The following is a 26,998-nucleotide window of genomic DNA, read 5'->3' on the forward strand; positions in this document are numbered from 1 at the left end:
GCATTCTTCATGGGAGATATTTGAGCATTTCTGGGATCTATTACTGGTAGCTCAATGTCACAGATGTTTAGCGACTCGAAATGATCAAAAAGCTCAACGGGCTGGAAGACGCCTACTCGCCACTAGTCGATTTTCGCACATTTCCTTAGGGGAAAATGTTTGGGGTTTCAATAAAAAGGCCTCGATATGGAGGCGTAAAAGGACGGCCTCATTGGGCCCAAGCTCCTCAGCGGCCACTCGAGCCCCATATTATCAGCTCGGCGGTGTTACTGCGAAAACTATAAAGGTGTGCTCATAACCGATGACAAGTGCTGAGCGCATGAGATGAATACTTGCCTGATTTAAATCCAGAAAACCTCATACTTCCCGTTAAAACAACCAATCAATGACTTGCTATCTGTGATCTAAGAGCAGTTTAATTTTTTTCCAGAGTGAATTTAAAGACGAATTAGTTTTGGGAACATAAAATGAGAAACAGTTCATTTTTTTCATTTCTGTACATTTATTTTTATAAAATTTCCCTTTTCAATGTTTGACATAGCAACAGTTAAAGAATTGTGCACATTCTCTAAATCTTTTCTCGCCACAGCATTATTATCAATATTTGCTGGGCTTGTACGCCATTGAGCACAGAGTTCAGGAATAAATTGCTTCTTAGCAATAGATTCCACATTAATTAAACAACAAAATGTTTCCCTTAAAAGGAATCCAACATTTTACATTCAGATACCCAGTTGAAAATACAAAGATTTACATTAAACACCGCTTTAAATTCCAGACAAAAATTGCGAAAGCAAAATTATGAAAGATGCGAGGGTTAAAAGATATCTGTGTGCTGTTTATTTCGTTGGCGGCTTGTGAGGCCAAAGTACATTCATTGAGTTTTGAGTTTTCGGATCAGCATTCATTGAACAAGAGAAAAAAATTCTTTGAATTGTAGGGTAAAATTATGGAACACGAATTTTGGCGTGGATTCGTTTGGCAAAACACATCTTCTTTTTCATTTAATATTTTCAGTACTTTAGCGAAAATAGCTTAGTTTCCCTTCAATTGTTGTCAACATCTTAAAATCACATACATATTTTTTTTTTACTTTTTTCGGGCATTTGCGCTTTTAAAAAAAACAGTTTAAAATGTTTTCAACTATGACAATTTTGTTTATCTTTAGCCATTACAATAATTACCCTGTTTACGGTAACATAATTTATCCCGTGCGTTATTTGAAAAAAATCTTTAACAGCAACTTATAACCACCTTCTCTTAACCAAGTACTATATTTTTAAAATTTTGCGCAACTGTTATCATCTAATTATCAGTAAAATTAATAATTTTTTTTCGTTGATACATTCAATGCCAATTTATCACGTTAACAATTTTGTTAATTAGAAAGGATAAATCAATGAATTCCATATTTTCATCAGTCGTAAATGGATACAATTCACATTAGAAATAAAAAAGGAATAAAACAAATGGAATGAGTTTCGTTTGAGTTTCGTTTAAAATTTTTAAACCATTTTATAAAAATGCATGGATAACTTTTTTTCTCAAATCATATGTAGCTATCAAACATAAAGTATGTACGATGACAAAATCAGGCTTGCGTCTTTTCAGAGGCTGTTGACTAAATTATCTTTAATGTTATTGTCTCTGCATTTGTCCCAAGACGAGATTTGATAGACTTCATAGCTTGATTTCAGGGGAATAAAGCTATAAATTTTGCAACAAAAATTTTCCCCTTGATGCCTTTAGCATTGCGTCTGAGCAACACCATTGGGACTTAACTGCGGCAAGTGAAGCCATACTGGTTCGCCACGCTTTCCAGTCATCGAGATCTGCAGCATTTCCTCCTCGCCACCCACGCACGAACTTGAGCTACAAGGCGCACAGCCAAGCCGCCCTGACGGATTCGGCGAGGAAACGTACTCTCAGGGTGGTGGCTCCAGGTGCACTTCACTGGTCCCTTGCCACCTGGGAAAGGAGGATACTCTATTTTTTCATTCATTTTATTTCCAGAAGGACTTAATTGTTAACTGTGGAATTTACTTTATAAATATTTGGGGTTCTTTTATGTTTATTTTTAACCGACCCTGTCGCATATTGGGGACATAATCATCAAAGTTAGCAGTCATTTGCAGTGCCCAGTACCAAAATAGCACAATTTTGTTCCAGGAGGGTTGCCATATATATGCATGTTTTAAACAAAAATCAAAGAGTCAAAAGAGGTTGCATTTCCAACGGTGGAGGTTTTTTTAATTTTTCTTCTTTTACCCGCTTTGCTCAGCGAAGCGAAGCGAGCAGACTCTCTCGTTCTCTATAACGCCCGTTAATAACTTGCTGGAATATACATATAGAAAAACTGCCAGCGGCTCACAGCCCTGCCTATCTCAATATATCGCGCGTATCTCTTTTAACATCATATCTTTTTTCATTTCAATCCCAAAGAGGTTGCCGAAAGTTCTAGCGTTTTCGCCTCAAGCGGCTGCTATTTTGTTTGTTCTTTTGGGGTTTTCAATGTAAAGTATTAAAAACGGTTGAGCCGAGAAATACAGAGCCTATTGTGAACATTTTATGTATTGACTTCATCACCAACATGAAGCCAAATATTAAATAGATAATAAATATTAGTATAGCTGTTTTCTGACACTCAACCCCCTGGAGCAAACAAAGATTTGGCAATGTACGTGCGTATAAATGAACCATTACAAAGGCTTGAATTTTGATAGTAAATTATTTGATTAATCCACGTGATTAAGGAGCCAATCAAATGTCATCCATACCTGCGCAGCCCCTCTAGCCGATCGATGCTGGGCGAGGCCTTCACCCTGGTGCTCGCCGCAGTGCCGCCCCTTTGTCGATGCCGCCACCGCTCTTCCTCATCTCTGTCGTGCACCTGAAGAGGCTCGCTGTAGAATGCCACCGAGTTGTATGAGTATTCAGCAATGCTGTCCACGCTAGCCTTTGAATTGCCTGAAAGCTGAAGTTTCATCTGAATTGTTTAATCGGAAGCAGAGTTTGTAAAATGACAAAGCACAATGAGAGTCGATCGTGTTTCGAATGATCATTATCGTGTTGAAGTTGATCACCAAGAGTTTCAAATAGGAAATACGTGTGCTTTAAATATAGACGGCGCTGAATTTGGTGCAAAAGTGATTGGTTAGCAACAACCCTCTCTGCTCGGCAGATTTCACTGAAATCCAATTCAACAGAATTTCTGAATAATTAATTAAATCTATTAGCGTGCTGGTCATTCAGGTAAAATGGAAAGTGGAAACGTCCGCGCGTCATTATGTATTCACGAGTTGTGCTTAACAGCGAAACTTAGAATATGAAAACAATATAACAGATTTCGTTCTGCTGATGAGATCTGAAGGGACCAAGTTAGCTGTTGTCCTGAGCGATAGTGTTTTGGTATCATTCTTTCCCCCAATTTTTCAGTTCTGACATACGTCGTCATTAAAAAATCAGTTTATATATATATATATACAATTGAGAGATGTTTAGTTAGTTTGTTAATTAATTATTATGAATTGGTTTTGCTAGCCAATAAGAATGCGATATTGTACGTGTTAATTTTCCCTTGGATTTACTGCCATAATACCACAGAAAAAGTTAGGCATTTCTTTCTATAATGAAGCCTCCAGCGTCCTATAAAATGTGAACATGCATGATTTCTTAACGATATTATACGCAATCACATCAGACTAAGCGTTGAAAATTTTGTAAAACCACTATAAATCACCCGTAAAGTACTACTTTGATTTTGTTTTTTTATTTCTAATTTTTTTTCCAATTGGATGGACAAAAGAAAAATGTATATTAATGTTTTATGATCTCCGCTCTGATGAATTTTCATTTTTGGTATGTGATTCGCTCCGCTCAAAGCTTACCAAAAAAGTCTAAATCTATATGCATGCAATGGAAATAACCAAACTTATTACCAGAGCGCAAGTACGGAGCTACTACAAGAGACACCTTTTTCATCACTATTTTTCTTTGTGAAAAAGGCCAAACAATCCATCATAGACCTAATACTGACAAAAAGGCAGCAGGTGATTTAAATATGTATGTACTTGCAAATGATCAGAAAGGACATACATACATAGACCCGGGATATTTTAGAAAAAATAAAGTAAGCGTTTTCCTCGTGGTCATCAAAAGACGTTTATTCCTTATTATTTATTTCAATATTATACCTTTTGATGATAACGAGAGTTCATTCAGTCCATTTTTAGTCGTTTTTGGACAATTTCATTGCATTACAAAATAATCTGTGGCATCAATCACATAAGCTTGTCAGACAAAATTATTTCAATGTGTTGCAGACTTTATGAACGACGGACAGATTGCCCACTGTCATACAGACTGGATTTTTGTCTATTTCTGGCTCAGTGTGGCAAGAAATAAAACTGTAGGTTTCTATCTTTAGCAGATTTACTGCTTTTCCAGCCTTCTTTTCCTTACAATGCGGTTCCTTGCTTTAATCAGAATTACTAATCAAGATTTTATGCTAGTTTGGCAACCAATCACTCTGATGAGCTTATTGTTAGCTCTAACAGTTCAACTGGAAACTTTGTCTGATTAACATATATGTTAGTTACCCTATTGAAGGCCATTAAATTGGAGTATTGAATGCTATACGTGCCTTGTGGCGTTTCAACAAAGGTACATGAAACTTTGGTGATTATTCTTATGTAATACAGCCAGGAGAGGGTATCTTTGAATTATTCAGCCGGGTGGTTTACTCGTAATTAATTAAGGGTAGCTTCTGAGAAGATCTAATTATTTGTCGAGAGGGAACTTTACCAAGAAATAATTTTGCAATTTGAGATCGCACCCCACATTTCTTAGCCGGCGGCCGGCGATACCGCAGCAGCAGGAAGTGTGTGCAGTATAAATTTTCATTTTATTAAGCCACAACAAAATTAATATCAGCCCACTTAACACAAAACAACCAAATTCCTGCGCATCTCGATCAAGCACTGGTTTGATCCTTATTTTCCTGGTCAGAAACACCAAATAACATTTTCAATTCACGCCAGACACATCACTTCGCGTTTTGATACGGAAAAAAATGCAAGAATTAGACTGTTTCAGTGCAAAGCGCCATGTTTCTGGAAAAATTAAAAAATAAAAGTAAATTTATTGATTACGCGCAATTATTAATCAAAGAATGATCACCCACCTGAAATGAGAGGAACTCTGGGTTTGCTTCCGGGATGCTGAGCATCTTGCTCCCTTTGCACATTGCGGATGTGCCAGGCATCACAGGTCGATATCTTGGTGATGGACCAGGACGGAGCAGGCCTGGTGGAACGCCAGTACTTCGCGTGGCTGCTGTATTTGAATTGGCTGAAGTAAAAAAGTCTCCAATGACACGTATGAAAGGTCCATGCAGCAAATAACAGGGCGCGGGTTCAAATGGGAATTGTAGCTCAAAAAGGCCGGGGAGTGAGAAGCAAAGTTTCAGATACGGTTCTACCCAAGCGCACCATGGAAGCGCAACTTTTTTAAGCTGATAAAAACCGATTGCGCGCGGCGAAAGTGGCCGGAAATGTGATTATTTGTTCTTACGAGAAGAGCAGTAAAATGTTTGGTTTAACAGAAGATAAACGAGTTTTTATCAGCCTTGAGCGCACACCAGGATCGTAAAATCTTACATACAGATCCGGAATTAAAACACATTAATGTTAAATATACAAGCCTATTAATTTATATAATATCAAAGTGCACGAGGAAATGTGGGATGTACAAATCTACATACCTTTCTTATCTGAAACTTAGTCCCCGATTAAAAGTGTGCCAATTTTAGTTAACGCGATTTAAGGGCTTTTTATATTATATAGCTTCAACGATTTAGGTCACGGCATCGACAAAAATGGAAGTTCTCGTTTGGGTAATCGGATCACTGCAAGTCATTGGAAAGGGCCCTTTAAGGTTGGCTCCAATTTCTTTGGAAAATAATCCCCTTACAAGAATTATATCGAAGACAAGAATTTCCTTTAGCATAACGTACTATATTTTCCTTTTCATATATTAGACCAAGATGAAAATAATATTAAAAAAAGACTCACTATAGCTTGACAAGGCTGAGGATTAATTAGAGGTGTGCTTATTGTTCTAATCAAGGGCCAAAGTTTTTAATGTGAATAAGCTTTCTGTTAGCTCTAGAGTCATAATCAAATCTTTCCGTCTTATAAGTAATAAGTAGTAATTTACATTAATTTATTGGATGTTTATTCTTCCCCTTTAGTCATAAATACATTAATTTATCACAATAGTCAATTACAAATAGAGGGGAAAAACAGAAATAATTTTGCATGTTACACTAAATTTGCTAGCCAAATTTACATTGGGAAATATTTACAAATAGCACATGTAGTAAAATTATTAAAATTAAAATATTTTGTGAATTAGAAGAAATTGTTGATGAGTGATATGAAATACGATTGATTCAGTGAGACCTTCTAATGATTAAGTATTATACTAAACACAATTACTGTACAGCTTCACATTTTCAGTTATTAGCTTTTAACAAAGGAAGCTCGGCAATCATTTCCAGCTCTTCATATTAACACTAAAGAAAAGATGATTAAATCTAAAATTGAACGGTTTCAACATCATTAGACTACAAAAAATGCGTGACTTCTTTTGCCAAAAGCTACTTAATTGGAATCAAAAGACCGACCAAACGCCAAAATAGTACAGGCAGCCGTAAAACAAATTTTCGACTATTTTTACCAAACTAGTTCTTGCTTTGCTGATATATTTGATGGATCTTTTTAACACTTCATTTAAATATAAATAATGAAAATCTAATTTAAGAAATGTTGCAATGAAATTTATATTCTAATTTTATCTACAAGGAATAATGACTGCAAAATTGTTAAAATAAAGAAACATCGTTAATTCAAATTAATTTCTTTGTAAGCGACTTGATCCAGATAATCCGTCTTCTTCATCTTTTTGGCCCGAAAAAACACCTCAAATACCCACTGAATAAAAATCTAATTTTCCATTGCAAAAGATGATGGAGTCATTTCACGCCAAAATTAAAACACGTGAATATTGAAAATTCTTGTCAGCGACACTTGATTGTTAAAAACGTTATCTGCTGTAATTTAGTGTGAATAGAGTTAACTCTGCATACTTTACCTTTGAAAATCGATAGCAGGCATTTATGGACTTGAATTATGATGGTGTCAGGTCTCGGCTTAGTTTGCTCAATAACTTTGGAAACACCTGCAAAGATCATTTTCAAAACTCCACGAGGTGCACAGCACAGGCCGTTTTCCATCCATGCATCTATGCAAACAATCGCACAAACACGCACACACCACATATATGTACTTCCCGCGGCACAGCACGTTCGCAGGCAGAAAATTGAACCACGACGAGCTCACTGATATGGTTGAAATATGATAGAGACGCGAGCGTTTAGTTTAATTGCAAGTGCGTATTTCAGACTAGAAATGATATCTGGAGCAGTGGTAAACAGCAGTGAACGGTTCATATTACACTCAAAGAAAAAATTCTCATTTTGAGACGAAAAAATCGGCTCTCAAGTGAGAGCAAAAAAAATTCGTCTCACTTTGAGAGCGAAAAGCGGCCTGCCGCTTTTGCGTCTCAATTTGAGACGAAAAAATCGGCTCTCAAAAGAGAGCGAAATTTTTCGTCTCACTTTGAGAGCGAAAAGCGGCCGGCCGCTTTTGCGTCTCACTTTGAGACGAAAAAATCGGCTCTCAAGTGAGAGCGAAATTTTTCGTCTCACTTTGAGAGCAAAAAGCGGCCGGCCGCTTTTCGCTCTCAAAGTGAGACGAAAAAATCGGCTTTCAACTGAGAGCGAAATTTTTCGTCTCACTTTGAGAGCGAAATGCGGCCGGCCGCTTTTGCTTCTCAATGTAGAGCCTATTCTGTTTTGTACTTACGATCGGCTATGGCAGGCCCCGCAGAACTTTATTTTCAATCCATTTGATGATCCGCTTGGCCGAAAAACTTGAAACGTCGATCACGAACAGCATTATTACCGCACTTTTTGCCACTTAGGGACAATGCACTTGACATAAAACGACCTCAAAACCCGACTAAAAACGCCAGCGTGAGCCTGTGGGGGTCCAAATTTTTAAATAAAACCACTCCAACCTTTTCTATATCTGGCGTCGTATATTATGGCAATTGAACTGGAAACAGAGGAATTCACAATAAATATTTCACATTCCAAAGTCAGAGCAAGAAAAGGAATTCGAAACAATTTACAAGGATCATGATCAATATTTGAATACGCCAATTAATTTACTAATAATCAATAATCAATTCGTCAATTAAAATCAAAACAACAATTATTTAATACCGCAAGAAAATATCTCACCCCTATTCACAGGGTCAGTCACTTCACGATAAGCCAGTAATCACCCTTCGAGACAATAAGCGCAGTGCATGGGGTTTTACTGCAATTTATAATCAGTGTTACAATCAATCAAAAAGGTTTCTCTTTTTTTATCAAAAATACAAGCACACTAAAAGTTACCTTAATGACGAGCACTATTCGCTAAACCACCACACACGCCCTGCACGCTCGATTTCCGAAGGTTAAATGCCACCACACGCACTGCTGCCGGCACAGGTACCGCATGCGCATTGCGCTCGTTTGGTACCTGTGCCGCAGGTTGCTTAGGCCGCCAGGCGACCCCTACAGGGGCTCCCCCTTTGAGGCAGGAGGCCATGGGGGCCCCGAAACGCTGCGGGGGGCGCACTTGGCGCCCGTATTTCGTTCTGATGGCGTTCTGCTGCACTGGCAAATTCATCTGACGGCGCCGTTGGCGCACAGGTGCCGGCGGCGGGTTGCCAAGAGGAGGTGCACGTAGTGGTATGTTGAGTACCGGAGAGGGTCGCAAAGTAATCCCTGCTGGTTTCGGGGGACGCTCGGGCGGCGTCGATGACTCGATGTACGCCGGCTTCAGGCGGTCAATGGAGACAACTTCTCGCTTGCCCTTCACTTCAATTTCGAAGCGTTTTTCTCCTCGCTTCAACACTGGGTGTGGGCCACTGTAGTGGGCGCTCAGAGGAGGTCGGTGGGCATCTACACGCAGCATAACATGCGATGATGACATCAAGTCCGGATGAACATAAAAGGACTTTCTCCCATGAGACACAACAGGTGCCGGCGAGAACTCCGCGAATTGGCTTTGCAGTCGCAGCAGCACCTCCATTGGCGTCAGTGGGTATTGCGGTGGCACGAAAAACTCACCAGGAAGACGCAGGGCTTCTCCATAAACTAATTGCGAGGAGGACGCGTTCAAATCCGGTTTCAATGCCGAACGCAGGCCAAGAAGTACAGGTGCCAGCGCCGCTGTCCAGCCGTGATCGTAGCAAGCCAGCGCGGCCTTGAGCGTACGATGCAGGCGTTCGACCATGCCGTTAGCTTGTGCATGATAGGCGGTCGTGTGGTTAACCTTAAAGCCAAGTCTTTTAGCAAATCGATGGAAAAGTTCTGACGTGAACTGTCTTCCACGGTCGCAGATTATTTCGTCCGGGACACCGAAACGGCTCATCCAGCCCTCCTTCAGAGCCCTGATGACAGCGTCTGCTGTAATTTCTTTCATTGGTACGACTTCAGGCCACCTTGTAAAACGATCAATCATTGTGAAACAGTACCGAAAACCCTCCGAGTCCGGCAACGGGCCCACGATGTCCACGTGGATGGTTGAAAATCTCTCCGTAGCGGTCGAAAAAGGCTGTAAGGGTGCAATAGTGTGCCTGTTCACCTTGTTCCTTTGACAGGGAATGCACTCACGTGCCCACTTGGCGCAATCCTTTTTCAGCCCTGGCCACACAAACCTATCGCTGACTAGACGGACGGAACTCTTAATACCTGGATGAGAAAGGCCATGCAGTTTGTCGAAGGCTTCTTTTCTAAACTTCTCAGGCAAAAAGGGTCTCGGCGATCTTGTTTTCATATCGCACAACAGCTCTAGGTCCGTATCTTGAACAGGTATTTCTTCCAACTTAAGGACACTGTCCGGCGAAGAGTAAAGTTTCAGCTCCTTATCCTGCTTCTGGGCACGCGCGATCTCCTCGTATGTATGAGGAGCAGCCACGGCTTCCACGCGAGAAAAGGTATCCGCCACAATGTTCGCGCTTCCTTTAATGTACCGGATATCTGTCGTAAACTCGGCGATGAAGAGTAATTGGCGCTCTTGGCGTGGCGAGTGGTCACTCCTGTTCTTCTCAAAAGCGTGCGTCAATGGCTCATGATCGGTGTATACGGTGAACTCTCGAGCTTCAAGCCAATATCGAAATTTCTTGATTGAGTCGAAAATGGCCAGCAACTCTCGATCTGTGGTCGAGTACCGTTTTTCAGTCGAAGTCAACTTTCTTGAGTGAAAACCCAACGGTTGCCACGCATCTGCTACCTGTTGCTGCAACACGGCGCCCAATGCGACATCAGAGGCGTCTGTAACAAGTGCAAGTGGCGCGCCCTCAATTGGGTGCGCGAGACAAACAGCGGCACTCAAGGCAGTTTTGCACTTTTCAAAAGCAGCAGAAGCATCATCTGTCCAGGTAAGTTTCGTCTTCTTGGGGAGCTTCTTTCCAGCCAACAAAGCATGCAATGGCGATAAGGTCTCCGCAATCCGTGGCAAAAAGCGATGGTAAAAATTAATCATGCCGAGAAAACGCGAAAGTTGGTTTCTTGCCAGGGGCTTGGGAAAGTTTGTTATGGCTGTAATGTTATCAGGCAGCGGACGCAGTCCTCGTGCGTTGATTTTATATCCTAAGAAACTCACTTCCTCTGCTCCAAACACACATTTCTCCTGTTTAAGCACGAGCCCGTGCTCCTTTAGCTTTTCCAGGACCGCTAGTAAATGTTTTTTGTGTTGCTCTACGTCAGAAGAAGCTATCAAGAGGTCATCCACAAAGCAAAACACAAATGGAAACTCGTCGAATATCCCATCCATCATGCGTTGGAAAGTTGCGCTGGCATTCCTCAGGCCAAAAGGCATGAAAACGAATTCGAAGAGCCCAAACGGCGTGGTAATGGCGGTTTTCGGCACATCTTCTTCAGCTACGGGGACATGGAAAAATGCTCGAGACAAATCCAGGGTGGAGAATATTTTACTGCCATGCAAAGCAGCGGAGCAGTCATGTAGATGTTTCATGGGATAGCGGTCGGGAACAGTCCTCGTATTGAGCTGTCTAAAATCTCCACAGGGTCGGAAAGTGCCATCTTTCTTCGGAACTAGATGAAGCGCGGAGGACCAAGCGCTCTTTGATCTTCGGATTAATCCCGCCATCTCCATTTCTTTAAATATTGCCGTCGCGGCCTTCAATTTGTCCGGCGCGAGGCGACGGAAACGAGTATGGATTGGGGGACCTGTCGTCGCGATATAGTGTTTGGTTTTGTGCTTAACAGGTCGTTTGGCGTCTGGTGGCCGGAAAATTTCAGGGAAGTCCTTGAGCAAGGAAATGTACTGGCCGTCTGCAGCATTCGCCACCTTGAGGCTGGGGCGGCAGTCCGCTCGGCAATGCCCCTGGACTTTCAGTCCTGTCAGTTTGTCCACCAGCGCTGCCTCATCTAAATCGACTGAAAGCCGGAAATTAGCAAGGAAATCCGCTCCTAAAATAGGTGTGCTGACTTCAGCTACAACAAACGTCCACAAAAATTCTCGACGCAAATTCAAGGACAGCTTTAGCGATTTAAAGCCAAAACATGGGATGAAGTCGTCATTTGCTGCGGTAAGTTTAAAATCAGTTTGAGTCCTCTCTTCCGCAATCATTTTTCTTGGTACAATGGATAGGTCCGCGCCAGTGTCTACTAAAAAGGTGAGTTTGGTAAGCGGGTCATCAATAAATAGGCGACTGTGTTGTGATTGGCAAACAGAGACGGTCGCTGCGCATGTCTGCCCTAAAAGTTTAAAGTCCCAGGTTTCTGTTGTTGAGTTTGATCTGCGCAGAATTGGCTGTAGAATCGACAGAATGGGCGGCACTGATACGCCTTATCTCCGAATCGTTTGTGATGATAGCAACGATCGTCGGCTTGCCTCGATGCTGATGGCGACCGGCTGAAAGAGCGGCCACGTTCTCCACGGTTTGCGCGGCGCCCTCGGTTGTTGCTCAACTCGCTGATAGCCAGCTGCATTTTATACATTTCTCCCTTTATGTCCGTAATGCTTTTCTCCACAGACGCAAAACGACGATCCTCGCTCGAATTTCTCGATCCGCCCGCTCGCACAGCGGCGATTTCGCACTGTGGCGCGGCGGCGTTGTCGCGCTGTGGCGCGGCAGCGCCTGTCTGTTGCTTGTATACATGGAGTTCGTCCGCTTTCTGTGCGGCGGCGTCAATATCTCTCTCTACCACCAGAACGTGCCGCCATTCAGCAGGCATAGCGGCCCTCCAGATGGCCAACAGGTCAGCCTGGAAGATAGCATTTCCGAGGGTAGCCTCATCCGCAAGAGAGCGCAACCGTGCTAGGAATTCGCTGGGCTTCATTGTACCTAGAGGAATAGACCTCATTCTGCTGCGCAGTGATTCGTAGTCACTTGGGCGCAAGTTTGTCAACAGAGCGTTTTTTAGGGCAGCATAAGGCTCCAATTGCGGAATCTTCCGAATCAAATTAGCAGCTGCCTCAGGTAGCGCGACGTAAGGTACAGCTCGGGCCAAGCATAGGAATTTCTCCTTTTCGTTAATAATTCCAGCTTGCGCAAACTGCTCTTCCAGTAGGCTGAAGAAGAGTTCTGCATGCTCAGCGGAATATACCGGAGGCTTGAAATTCATGGTAGGTGCAACGGCAGTCTCGTCCGGCATCTTGCAATGTCAGGAATTTCACGACGTCGGGTAGCACCAATGTGGGGGTCCAAATTTTTAAATAAAACCACTCCAACCTTTTCTATATCTGGCGTCGTATATTATGGCAATTGAACTGGAAACAGAGGAATTCACAATAAATATTTCACATTCCAAAGTCAGAGCAAGAAAAGGAATTCGAAACAATTTACAAGGATCATGATCAATATTTGAATACGCCAATTAATTTACTAATAATCAATAATCAATTCGTCAATTAAAATCAAAACAACAATTATTTAATACCGCAAGAAAATATCTCACCCCTATTCACAGGGTCAGTCACTTCACGATAAGCCAGTAATCACCCTTCGAGACAATAAGCGCAGTGCATGGGGTTTTACTGCAATTTATAATCAGTGTTACAATCAATCAAAAAGGTTTCTCTTTTTTTATCAAAAATACAAGCACACTAAAAGTTACCTTAATGACGAGCACTATTCGCTAAACCACCACACACGCCCTGCACGCTCGATTTCCGAAGGTTAAATGCCACCACACGCACTGCTGCCGGCACAGGTACCGCATGCGCATTGCGCTCGTTTGGTACCTGTGCCGCAGGTTGCTTAGGCCGCCAGGCGACCCCTACAAGCCCTTGCCGCGAAAATAGACGGACCAGCTGAAACTGAAACTTTAAAATGTAAACAATGACACTGATAGGCCAATTTTAATTTTTTGGACCAATCACAAATTAGTTCTGGTTATAACCTCACATCCTTGACTTTGACTGGCGCGAAGTCAGTCTGAAAAAAAATAGAAACAAACTAATTTTTTTCAAATCAAGAGAGATGCCAACAATAATAAAAGTGGAAATAAATTATAAAATAAATACAAAATTAATTGAAATAATAAGTGGTATAATAATTAAAATTATGAAAGAGTAAAATATAAATTAATATGGATAAAAGAAATTTAAATTAAAAAAATAAATAATTTAAACATGAAAATAAATACAGTCTTTAGGAATTATTGTTAAAAAAAACTTCTTAAATTCAAATCTGGAATATATAACATGCTTCATAAAACGAATAGCAGGTAGACTGGACATGGCTTAAAGAAGTATACATGGTTAGACTCTCAGTTACACTGTTAGGAATAAACCTTTTTTTAAACCAATTGCTTGCATAATTTTGAATGTTAATTTTGATTAAATCTTTAGAAATCTAGAGTCGGCCACAGGGACATCATAGATTTCAATTTCACGTACAAATTTACATGTTTTAATGTTTCCTGAGCGGCATATTAACAATGAGCAACATAATTTGAATCAATCTGGCATATTTTTTGGATGAGGACTGTCATCAGTGATGTAAATTAGTGATTAGAAGCATCGTTTTCGTCTTCTTTCATGACAGTATGGACCTGCTTTTAACTTGGAAATTTTATCAAGAATTTTAATTTTAACCCACCAATTCTAATTAATCTGAATTGAATATATTTAAACCATCTCAATTAAGAAAAAACATAATAACGGCGCATCTCTTCCAAATTTCCGCAAATTTGCCTGAAACTGCCCCGATGGTAAAATGTGATAACATGCACCAGGAAAGGAAAACATATGGCTACAAATAAAAAAATTGATTGGACGCGATTTTTTGACTTCAAATTCGAATTGCAGCAAAACAATCGCCACTGGAGCTTTGGAACTTGTTGTGCTGTTGCAGATATTTACGATCATCCTTTTCAATTTTAAAATTTCAAATAATTTTGCTAAAGGGGACCTTGACCTTCGACCTGTGAATGTTTTTAAAATGAAAAGTCGCCCAGGAACGTAAACTAGGTTGGGCAGTGTAAATTTCAATTTTAAAAGCAAACGTAATTGTCTCATAAAAATTCAAAAAACAAATCGCGACCAATCAATTTCCAAATTCGCGGAGAACTGCGCCATTATTATTAATTTCTAAATCTAGACGGTTTAAAATAGAGCGTCCATCGGGATTATTTTTGTTGTTGCGAGTTTGACTTCTTCGAAAATTATTTGCCGGGTTCGGCCCAGTCCCGGGACAATGTTCTAATTATTTGCGTGATATCCCAGAAGCCTGAAAACAAATTCCCGGGAAATCCTGGCTTTCTGGTCAATCTATGCATAAATGTCTCAAAATTTTTATTTGTAGCAATATTTTCCTTTCCTGGTGCATGTTATCACATTTTACCATTGGGGCAGTTTCAGGCAAATTTGCGGAAATTTGGAAGAGATGCGCCGTTATTATGTTTTTTCTTAATTGAGATGGTTTAAATATATTCAATTCAGATTAATTAGAATTGGTGGGTTAAAATTAAAATTCTTGATAAAATTTCCAAGTTAAAAGCAGGTCCATACTGTCATGAAAGAAGACGAAAACGATGCTTCTAATCACTAATTTACATCACTGATGACAGTCCTCATCCAAAAAATATGCCAGATTGATTCAAATTATGTTGCTCATTGTTAATATGCCGCTCAGGAAACATTAAAACATGTAAATTTGTACGTGAAATTGAAATCTATGATGTCCCTGTGGCCGACTCTAGATTTCTAAAGATTTAATCAAAATTAACATTCAAAATTATGCAAGCAATTGGTTTAAAAAAAGGTTTATTCCTAACAGTGTAACTGAGAGTCTAACCATGTATACTTCTTTAAGCCATGTCCAGTCTACCTGCTATTCGTTTTATGAAGCATGTTATATATTCCAGATTTGAATTTAAGAAGTTTTTTTTAACAATAATTCCTAAAGACTGTATTTATTTTCATGTTTAAATTATTTATTTTTTTAATTTAAATTTCTTTTATCCATATTAATTTATATTTTACTCTTTCATAATTTTAATTATTATACCACTTATTATTTCAATTAATTTTGTATTTATTTTATAATTTATTTCCACTTTTATTATTGTTGGCATCTCTCTTGATTTGAAAAAAATTAGTTTGTTTCTATTTTTTTTCAGACTGACTTCGCGCCAGTCAAAGTCAAGGATGTGAGGTTATAACCAGAACTAATTTGTGATTGGTCCAAAAAATTAAAATTGGCCTATCAGTGTCATTGTTTACATTTTAAAGTTTCAGTTTCAGCTGGTCCGTCTATTTTCGCGGCAAGGGCTCACGCTGGCGTTTTTAGTCGGGTTTTGAGGTCGTTTTATGTCAAGTGCATTGTCCCTAAGTGGCAAAAAGTGCGGTAATAATGCTGTTCGTGATCGACGTTTCAAGTTTTTCGGCCAAGCGGATCATCAAATGGATTGAAAATAAAGTTCTGCGGGGCCTGCCATAGCCGATCGTAAGTACAAAACAGAATAGGCTCTACATTGAGAAGCAAAAGCGGCCGGCCGCATTTCGCTCTCAAAGTGAGACGAAAAATTTCGCTCTCAGTTGAAAGCCGATTTTTTCGTCTCACTTTGAGAGCGAAAAGCGGCCGGCCGCTTTTTGCTCTCAAAGTGAGACGAAAAATTTCGCTCTCACTTGAGAGCCGATTTTTTCGTCTCAAAGTGAGACGCAAAAGCGGCCGGCCGCTTTTCGCTCTCAAAGTGAGACGAAAAATTTCGCTCTCTTTTGAGAGCCGATTTTTTCGTCTCAAATTGAGACGCAAAAGCGGCAGGCCGCTTTTCGCTCTCAAAGTGAGACGAATTTTTTTGCTCTCACTTGAGAGCCGATTTTTTCGTCTCAAAATGAGAATTTTTTCTTTGAGTGCAAGTACGATGTATATTTTATTTTGGGTATATTACAATACGTTGGTAATAATTAACAGCAACACTATTTTAAATTTGTATAAAGATACGAGGCACAAAAATCTTATCACAATCAAATTATCCGGTCAAAATACTGACGAGAGCAACTGAGCGTGTTTTCCCGTGTTTATACGATTCCAGGCCAATGCACAATACCTCGTATAACAATCAATACGCGCTCCACTTGAATATCATCAGTTGATTTAATAAATTAAAAACTTTTTTAACTGTAATATTTTCGATGCGAAGAACAGTTGGGAACGGCGCATCAAATCAAATATTTTCCTGGATGCTTTTGCAGCTCATGAAACCTGTAGAGAGCTTTCATCCTCCTTATATATACATGCATATTTTATGAAAGCCTGGCCACGATGCCAACACGTGACAGGACTCCCAACGTCCCAGCAATCCCTTTTGCTCAGCGGGGGGTTTTTTTAGACGGGAAATTTATAAAATCAGCTGCAGGTGTGGGAAAATTTGCATATTGATTGCTACTGGCCGTTCACTGATCAACCGTCTCTTTTTATGGAAATGTATAGCTTAGATTATATGCGCCTTTGGGTTTCCATCAAAAGGTTTTTTATCCACGCCCGCTTTAATTAATTCTCTCCAAACCACAAGTTTAAATCGTATTTTCGACTTTCCAACGGTGGAGGCACGCGAACCGCGCAGCAAGACTTTCACGAGAGAAAAAAGCAGGGGAGCAGGCAGCATGCTTACTATCGTTATCTCAATAACGCGTGCAGATCTTTGACTAAGTAAGGTTGGGTGGTGGAATAAAGTTTTTAACTGAATCCACAGTTTCCAATGCGGGACTCGCTGGGCGTTATCGAAAAAGTTTACGTTCTTTCTTTTATTTTAATGCGGTAAAGAAGACGCGTCGTCATAAAATTTGGTGCGATAGAGGGGAAATATCCACCATCCAAACATCAAAGTTTTGACGCTTTTAAGAAGTGGTCCTACCGACAATGTTGCGGTCTTTTTTCGAGCGACGACAACAAACGCAGCTGACGCAGCGCCAAAACTCCTGCTGGAAGTTCATTGCGTAAGCTCCATACACAAAGGGGTTCATGCATGAGTTGGACACAGCCATCATAAACAGCGAGTCCTGGATCCAACCTTCCACGTGAGTTGCGCTTTCCCTGTCAAACATGTACCTGGAAGCAAAAAATCATTCAACGTGAAATTACATTTTTGTGTGAAGCCTCAAGGGTTTTAATATTTACATCAACAAAAATTCCATATCTAGTTTCGGGAAGTGTATTGTGCACCCTAAAAATGGTTCGAAGATCGATAGGTTTTGTTCTGATTTTTTTAATCCTTATAATTAATAATAAACAAAAATTGCGCCAGCCCGTTGGCTCATGTTAAGGCATTCTCAGGAGTGTAAAAGCAGTGGGAGATATTTGAGCTTTTCTGGGATCTAATACTGGCTGCCCAATGTCAGAGATGGCAAAAGGTGGTTAGTTGAGTGACTCGAAATGCTCGATTAGCTCAACAAGCCGGGAGGCGCACCGGTGCCGACTCGGTACTTGCTGGTATTCACACCTTTCCATTGGCTTCAGGGACAAACGTTTGACGTTTCAATAAAAAAATCTTCGGTGCGAGGAGGCGAAAATGGCCAATCCTCTGCTCGGGACCCGATGTTATCCGCTTGGCGGCGTTATTGGGACCCGGTGAGCTCATAGCCCACGAAAAGTGCTAAACAGAGGTTCCAAAAATAAAAATTCCAAAATTAAATTTTCTTACAAATAGATGGAGTTTTAGAGACTAGTAAACAAAATTTTGTAAGGGTAAGTTGTGTCGCAAGGACGGTGAGTGACGATCTCATTTATCACGTGCTCAGCAATAAGTGCAGTCGATTGTTTTCAACAACAAGTATGTAATTCTACAGCTTAATACTTGGGTGTTGAATTTTATTTCACAGGCAAAGCACTGCTGCGAAGATTTTTAAATTATTGCTTTAAGAGTAGCTGTACAAGTTTGTCGAAGATTTCCTGGCAGGTAAAAAAATGAGGATGGAAAAACATTTTTGAATCGTCTCTAAAATTATTAAAATTAATGGTTGTTATAAATGATTCACGTGCCCAAATATCGAAAAGATTAATCCGCACATTGCTTTTTAATCAATCACTTTTGTGGTAAGCTTTCCAGCAATCGGTTTCAATTTGCATCTGCATCAATTCAATACATCGTGACAGCAAAAAAGGAACACGAAATTGTTTTACACGGGCAAAACCATTGTACATAGCGAAAAGGCTTGTCGCCTTTTCAACGGCAATAGAAATCGACGCCGTGCGTGTGGAACATTTTCCGCCCCAACAGGAGACGATAGAAAAATAAAAAGCTCGCCTTGCGAGAGCGGAAATTTATTGACGCCAACCAAGGTGCCTTTTCGCTCACACGGAAAAGCGATATTTCACAGTTCGCCAGCGGAAATCTCGCACAGCACACATTTCAATAACATTCAATCTCGTTCACTCGTGCGGTGATTGCTAATGAAGGCAAAGTTCCGGTTTAATGGAACTCACCGCAGGTTGCATGCATAGTTAATTAAATCATCTTCCATGCACTGCCGCAACTAAAAGCAGAATCAATCCTGGTAAAAAATATGTGGCCAGCGACCTAGTTGTAGTTATCTGCAGCTAAGCTCTTTACGAACCTCGTTGTAAATTGGGATAATTGCAATGTATAAACCAGCTACCACATTTCCATGCACACGTGCCCGTTTTCATTGATGATATTAACACTGCGAAGATTAGATTTATGCAACCTGGTTCACCCTACCGGTAGCGCATGTTGCCTAACTGCGTTATTTCACCCGTGATGACAAAGCACTTTGCATTCACATGAAATAACCATGCATGAATGGCCGCAACAGCACCTTTGATAAAGCATATCCGTTTTGTTTGGCGTGCAATCCGAAGAGAACCTAATTGCTAATTTAAAATCCAACTGATTGAAAAATAAATCTGAGAGTGGGAAAGTTCGTCCAGTCAAAGACTTTCCTTCTCATTACTGCGATTAATTATTCAAGGTAATCAAGTACTCTTCAATCTGAAGCTTGAGAGAGAGAGAGAGAGAGAGAGAGAGAGAGAGAGAGAGAGAGAGAGAGAGAGAGAGAGAGAGAGAGCGAGAGCGCGAGCGAGAGCTGGCCGCAAGACCCCTTTTAAATAGCACAAGAGACTCACCAGAGCGTCATGACGACGTAAGGGGTCCAGCACCAGATGAACACCAGCACGATGATCAGCGTCATGCGCAGGGTGCGAGAGCGGGCTCGCTCGATGTTGCTCATGTCGCTGCGGCGGAGAGGCATACGACCCTGGTACCGCCCTCCGCGGATATTGTCCTCTGAAAATTCGGAATGACAGTTAATTACACCATGTGACCATACTGGCACACTTGCAGGAAATTATATATGTAATAATGGGATACATGGCCGCAGCCGCGGCCATTAATTAATTCAAATAACCTGTTTTCATGATAAAAGAGGGAAATTGTGCCCCGGAGAAAAGTTCTGCAATTTTAGCACGCGCGTCATAATAATGTGTATTTTTTAGAATTTACAATTACTGCTTTTTTTCGTATGCTGCTCTGGATAAAAAAATCGATCGTCTGGGTTGGCGGCTTCCTGCTAATATAGTACCGACGTACGTGAAGCCAGCCTAAAGCCACACGGCTCCGTAATTGCATCTGCCGTTATTGTTTTTTGTTGATTAATGTCCGATTTTCTCCACAGTGCTTTTTATTATTTGTTAGACATACAGAAAAAGTGCAACACAAACAGATTTAATTTAATGTTCTTTCAGTGTGCATTATTGAAGAGCAAAGTGAAGGAAATGATTAAAGTGCCACACAGAATGGATGAAAAATCTTTTTTAATAAAAGAGGAAGAAGAGTCAAATATCTTGACGAGGCATCTTTGAAGTCTGCTGACATTTTATTGCTTTTTTTATCACAACAAACCCTTAATCCTTCACCTGGTACGATTATAGTATACATTCATTTTTGATATATTACTTTATTGTAACCCTGTCACCATTATTCTACCCCTCTCAAAAAATAGATTCCGCGGTTGCGTAAAAAGCATGCACGTTGCTCGCGTGTTACAAATTCTATAGGAAAGATTACATCGCTCTCTATGTCATGGTGTGGTGGTGGTGATTTACTACAACTATGATTCTGAGCACAAGCTGTGTTGGTGCTCCACACGATGGCAGTAGAATATGATTTTTTAATGATGCCTAAAAGTAATACTGCTTAAATCTTTCGGTAACAACGCTAAAGATGCATCGAAACTTTCTCACGGTATTAATAACCAAAAGTTATTTCTGTTTTATTAATATTTATGAAGAAAAGCTGCAAACTTTTGGTCAGCTTAAAATTCATGCCTGCTTTTTACTGGAGAGACACTACTCCAAACTTTTTTTTATTATTCTCTAACACCACCAATAACCAAGCTTCAATTCCACATCACGTTCCTAATCCTGCCGAACGATAAATAAAGCACCATTCCAAAGAACAAATGAGTTTTATTTGGCTGCCTCCACCAAATGCTACTTCCAGTATTGCTATTCTCAGCACTAACCGTAAAAGGCCAAAGAGACAAATACTATATAGCTTCATAAAAAATCAGGCTCTGCGCAAATGATGCTTTTACTTGTTTGCTGATGCTGTGGAAAAAAGAGATACATGTTTTTGTGATGTTGATTTTTTCAGACAGATCAGGAGCATTTCTATACGGTTATTTTTAGCGTCGATCGTCAGGATTCCGTTTTAACTAGCAGAGAAGGCCAATTAGAGCAGAGCACAAACATTTCGTGAGTATTACGGTTCATTGCTCTTACTACTGAGCTTCAAAAGGCTACAAATTTTGAAAAAATGAATCGCTACACTGGTCTTCATCGGAAATTGAAATTATACGAATTCAGCGAATATAGTTTTTCCGACTGTCATATTTGCTTTTATAGACTCATTACTAACTGACGATAGCTGACCATTAAATTATTTAGGGATTAGTCAGGATAACTGTCAATAAATATTGTCTCATATCTACTGATGATGTGACGCAATTTTTACACGCAGCTCTATAATTTCAAGCATCCCTCATATATATGCTAGAAAAATTAAAAATGCAACTTTGCATACGGTGAGCACTTTAAGGCAAAGATTAAGATTCCACGCGCGGTATTATTTGGATGTTATTCCTATTGATAGATGATAAAAAAATATTCATTTCTTCAAAATATATTCATTTCTTCTCGCCATTTCACGATTCTTCTTTGTATATTTTAATTATTTTAGCATCCTGAACAAAATCGAAATTCAAAATTGCAATAATTAATAAGCCCTGATGCCTGTTACATAAAAAGAGTCGTTTTGGTGACGCTCCAACCAGTCAAATTTTAGTGACCTTAACATGAAATGTTGATTTGTTGCCCACCATTAACTTTCAAATAGCTTTGGGTAAGGCATTAACTTATTTGGAAGCCAAGATAATCAAATTTAAAACAAGCAATGATTTTAAATAATACTTGGGCAATTTTTTTAATTTAGGAAAAACAAAATACCTACCTGAAAACTATCAGTCTACCATGATTCATTCAATTCCGTTAATTCTTGCCAACTATCAACCATCTGGCATTTGAATGGGCCTATTAATTAATATATAAGGTCGATAAAAAAAGGTTTTCAAGGGTAAACATGCCCTCTCCATAATTTATTTTAGTGGAATCGCGCCCTCACATAATATAACGAGAGAATGTATTAATTCTTGCGGTACATTGAGATATTTTTAGAATAAAAATTGTCTGCGATCAAGCGCAGTGATCACTCAGATTCAGACACGACCCCACTCGCATATGAGCACCTCCTTCATCTGTACGTTGGAGTTGGACGAGAGATTTTAAATGACAAAGCAAGTGTGTGGTGTCCTGGGTGAGCAGTCCCACAACTCTGCTCTTGATCGCCTTTTCTAAAAATATACATACCAACATGCCGCAAGGTTAAAAAAGCGCCCATATACTCAACTATACGGCACAAATCGATAAGACAGGGGTATCTCTTTACCTATGACAATGATGACAGTATGCGTTCAAAATCGTACTGATTTACGGCGACGCAGAATTCGAATAGAACTATAGAAGTTGCGTTTTCCATATCATTTGATCCTACCTTTGTTTTCTCTGGATTTCTTGAAAATCTCCCACAGGATCCGCGAGTACGCGAAGCAAATCACTATCAAGGGAATGAAGTACATGACCAGCACGCAGAAGAGGTTGTAGGCCGTCTCCTCCTTCTGGGAAGGAAAGGCGCCGAAAGTCACGCACTGCCAGAAGTCTTTGTAGACGGGGTGTTGTGAGACGTGAAACACGATACTCTGCAACAAGCGAGACAACATCCATTACCTTAACAGTTTACGCGAGTACATAATCCCTGCTGTTAAAGCGAGCAGCAGAGTTCGGCATATTATATGCTTTGACGCTGTGCCATGTGCAGTGCACCCGCCTCGAGCCTACTTTTCCGAAAAGCACTTAATTGGTGCGAAAACATCTTCTCAAGGCTCTTAGCTGAATAAGTATTTTTTAAAACGCCAGGAGGGAAATGAGAGCTGTAATGAAAGCCATCTCTTCTTTAATATCACTAATTAGCTTTTGCAAAAGTGTCAAGGCTGCCTGCGATAGTGGGAATTTGTTTGCGACCCCTACCCCATTTCTCATTTTGACGCACCATATTGTGCGCTGGCTGCTAAATACAACGTTCGCAGGCCCTAATTGAGCTCCCTGCTAAAATAGCGGTGTCAAAACAACATGAAGAATTTTATAAAAGCAGGTTTCATGAAATATAAGGACCATATAACATACGTCTATTTTTCCCCTCAGTGGAGACTGAGCTGCTCTCCAATTTTAATTTTTCACTCTCGGATCATCTACATGTGAAGAGAAAAGTTTGTCTGGTATGAAATTGTGTACAAAGTAAAGACATCTATCATAGTAACGCAATCTTCTACGAAGGCATCCATAACTATAGAGAAAGCCATTTTAAAAATGAACCTTTTTTCCCATTAAATAAATTGTACTAAGATTAAGTGTCAAGTTGATGTATAAGAAGCAAAACAAAAAGAATAAATCTGAAAAAAATATCAGTAAGGAAAATCAATTAAGTCGGTGTCAGCTTATTTGTACATCAATCTGAATTTCATAAATTTTGATGCTATAGTTTTAAAAATCTGAATTTAGAGATTTCCAGTCTACACCAATCACTTGAAGTTAAATATGGCCAAATAGCCTCCAAAACGTAACTAATTGGGGCTATTGCTTAAAAAGCTTTTTACCAAAATGATATAAGTGACAAACGTACACATAAAAAGTAAAAACCAAGCGAATTTAATTCTACTGATTTTACAATGTCTACTCCCGCATGCGAACAAACAGGCAAGGATGGCTAGAAAGTTCAAATATTGCAAAATGAAATTAATACCACACGCTCTCGTACCGTAAATGAGTTCTGCGGGGCCGAAACAGCAGCTTTACAGTACGAGAGCGTGTGATATAAATTTTATTTTGCAATTTTTTGACTTGTTAGCCTTCCTTGCCTGTTCGTTAGAATGTATGGGAAGCCATTGTTAAGCCAATAAAATTAGAAGTGATATTTTAAACAATCAAAATATTTGCAAAATCGATCCTCAACTGGTCGCAATAGTTCATGTTGTCATGATTCTCATTACTTTAGATTTAGCTCATTTGAAAATTGCTTAGACCAAACTAGAAATTCAACAAAACGTTTCGAACTAAGAAAAAATGGAAATAATTGTTTTGAATAGCATGAAACAAAAAACATACTCTCTTGAATTCATGGAAGAGCAAGGTTAAAAAGAAATAAAGATTTAAAAAATTGCGTTGCCAAATCATTGGTGCTTGCTCAGCACGAGGAAATAATAAAAACAAAAAGAAAAGAATAACATAAAACAAACGTTTGTGAATTTTGATTCGCTATTCCTCATTCAAAATTAATTGCATGTCGGAACGCAAGTGTTGCTATCGCTGCTGGAAAAATTAATTACGGAGAATAACTATGCAACAGAAAATTCTCAACGTTTTGAAAGGTGAGTTTTTTTCGCAATCAATCACCCATTGAATGACTCTAACATTTCGAGCGCTTTTCTCAATCAACGCCAACAGACTCGAAATTTCCCCGGCACAGATTCGCTGTCAGCTTATGGAGAAGCTTGATTGCTTCGCCCTTGATAAAAATTGGCGCGACCTCATTGTTTTTGTGCGGCGAAAAGTGAGTCGGGTGACCTCAGTGGTCAAGTTACAATGAATAGAGGGCCTTGAATAGACTCATCGAGTACACAGTACCCTCACAATTAAACCTCAAAGCGTCAGGGGGCCGGTTTCACTCAATATTTGCTTTCCACCGTGCCGCGAGACCACATCAATTTTCCCTGGTAATTCAGACGCCCACGTCTGTCAACACCCTCAGCGCTTTTATAAAAAGAAAGGAGCAAGCATACAGGGAGTTTTCACCTCATGTGACAAAATGTCTATTGAATTGATTAAATTTCGCATATTATGGGGGCGACAGGTGCGGGGGCTCAAAGTCTAACTGGGAAACGCCATAAGTCGCAGCTGCTGTCTTTTGTGGTTTGTCACGCAAACTCGCCGTTCCTTTTACACCAGATCGATCTCCACATTCAAATTACTTTCCGGTCTCTGCACCGCATTTTCTCGTTTCCGCTTTGAAACAGTCGTAATTATGAGCCGCTGTTCTGGGAATTACTTCGACATTTGTTCGGAAAATTCCTCCAGCACCCAATCAAATTGTTGGAAACAAACATTTTCTAAGAGATGATTTCCAACTTCATTACCAGCATTAGTTTTATAAACCTACTCGGTTCCAGGAAAAATACAGCTTGCAATATAAGACCTATTTTGCGGGCTTTTCGCATTTTCCGAATCACTTGTATGTGTGTAAGCATGGGAATATGTCATTTATGTTTTCCTCTCCGATTAAAAATTACAGTATTGTACATAAAAATGATTCATCATGGACATTCCCTGCCAAAATCACAAATGCCGCAGAAAAAAAGGCTTTTAAATTTAGCTTCAACAGTTGTTCTATGAAAGCCACCGAAATTAGAAAATGCGGAAAACTACATAAGTGTAATTTTCTCTTGCTGCTTTTGTTGTTGTTGCAAAGTTGGTGAACCCTTATTGTTGCAAAACTTAATTCATTTAACTTAAAAAAACCATCTTTTCGGGAGTTTGCTCAAATTTCTTATTGCATGTGCCCAAATAGACGATACGCTTCTCGAGTGAAAGTAAATAAAAGCTGTCTGCTAAGGATTGCGCATCGGAGCGTCCCGTGGTTCTAAAGCCCAAATATCGAATAACAGACGCACGTACATTCCACCCAACCGTGGATGATCAGATTAAAACGCTTTTAGTGACGCTGAAAGCTGGCATATTCGCGCAATTCTCTCTTTTCTACCGCCGTAAAAGCCTCAAAGATGTGTCAATGTGATGGGGAAAATCCAATACTTTCATCTGGAAAGGCTTTTAAAAAATAGCAAGTTCTGAATCTTATAAGATTATACAATAAAAACGATGGATTTTGTATAATTTTTTAGTGCTCCCTTTTCCAGAATACACAAGTGACCTGCTTGCGTTGTACAAGACGTACAAAACACACACAAGCGCGTATAAAAAAATGGTATCCTTTGTTCCAGAGAGTTTAAAGACCCGTTTCAATGCCAAGCGTTCAAAACACCGCTGCGTCTTGAAATACTCCAACATAAAGGAACATCAAAGTGCCGTGCAGCACCACAAAGCAGCCAAAATATCCATATAAATTGCCGCTACCTTCCGCACTTTCTTCGCCAGCGCTTCAACCAATTAACTTCGTGTGCCCTAAATAAATTCTCTTCAACGGGGGAAAGTCCAACCAAGTACCAAATGCAAATGCTGTCGGACCCTCTTATTAATAGTGGCAGCGATGATTGTTCATTGTCGTGAACACAGCACTGAAGTGGCCAACTAATACTTTCCTACTTTAAACTCATAACTGAATATAAATCATTTTAAAATGCTGATTTTCCTTGACATAAAATTGAGTGGAATGAATAAAGAACTCACTTCGAAAGGATTGCTTTTATTCTGACGAGTTTAGAACAATAAGGGTTGGAAAGGTTTTAGCAGTAACGTGCCATTTCCGTTGAGCATCGATTGTTTCATTGGCAAAACTGCTGGCCATAGTGTTTCGCAACGAGAGAAATCGTTCTCCCACGCTTGCGCCTATAGAGGTGGTGTGTGCATTTAATCCGGCCCCATTGCCACAACCCGCATGGGTAATATGCTTTTGGGAACAGGAAACTTTTAGCAAGCGGAGCAGAACGTTTTGCAGCAACATTGCGTAAAATTCCATGGAGATCGCTTAAGGTTAGGCCCCGCCTGA

At 39.9% G+C, this 26,998-nt stretch overlaps 1 protein-coding gene across 5 annotated transcripts in view; it reads right to left on the bottom strand.

Annotated features, from left to right (window-relative positions):
• Window positions 1-488: 488 nt before the first annotated feature.
• LOC135936548 (adipokinetic hormone/corazonin-related peptide receptor variant I-like) overlaps window positions 489-26,998 on the bottom strand; it is a 34,017-nt gene continuing 7,507 nt past the window's right edge. The window contains exons 2-8 of one of the 5 annotated variants that reach the window (XM_065479402.1): window positions 22,718-22,922; window positions 19,735-19,894; window positions 17,507-17,700; window positions 7,153-7,239; window positions 5,183-5,349; window positions 2,778-2,967; window positions 489-1,968 (exon numbers count right to left, since the gene is read on the bottom strand). In XM_065479402.1, coding sequence (XP_065335474.1) covers window positions 2,818-2,967; window positions 5,183-5,349; window positions 7,153-7,239; window positions 17,507-17,700; window positions 19,735-19,894; window positions 22,718-22,922 — 963 coding nt within the window. In that variant the 3' untranslated portion in view covers window positions 489-1,968; window positions 2,778-2,817. Of the gene's footprint in view, window positions 1,969-2,777; window positions 2,975-5,182; window positions 5,350-7,152; window positions 7,240-17,506; window positions 17,701-19,734; window positions 19,895-22,717; window positions 22,923-26,998 lie in introns of all 5 variants that reach the window. The other 4 variants (XM_065479400.1, XM_065479399.1, XM_065479403.1 and 1 more) reach the window with 4 other exon arrangements.

This window comes from Cloeon dipterum, chromosome 2 (assembly GCF_949628265.1).
Source record: "Cloeon dipterum chromosome 2, ieCloDipt1.1, whole genome shotgun sequence".
NCBI classification, from domain to species: domain Eukaryota; kingdom Metazoa; phylum Arthropoda; class Insecta; order Ephemeroptera; family Baetidae; genus Cloeon; species Cloeon dipterum.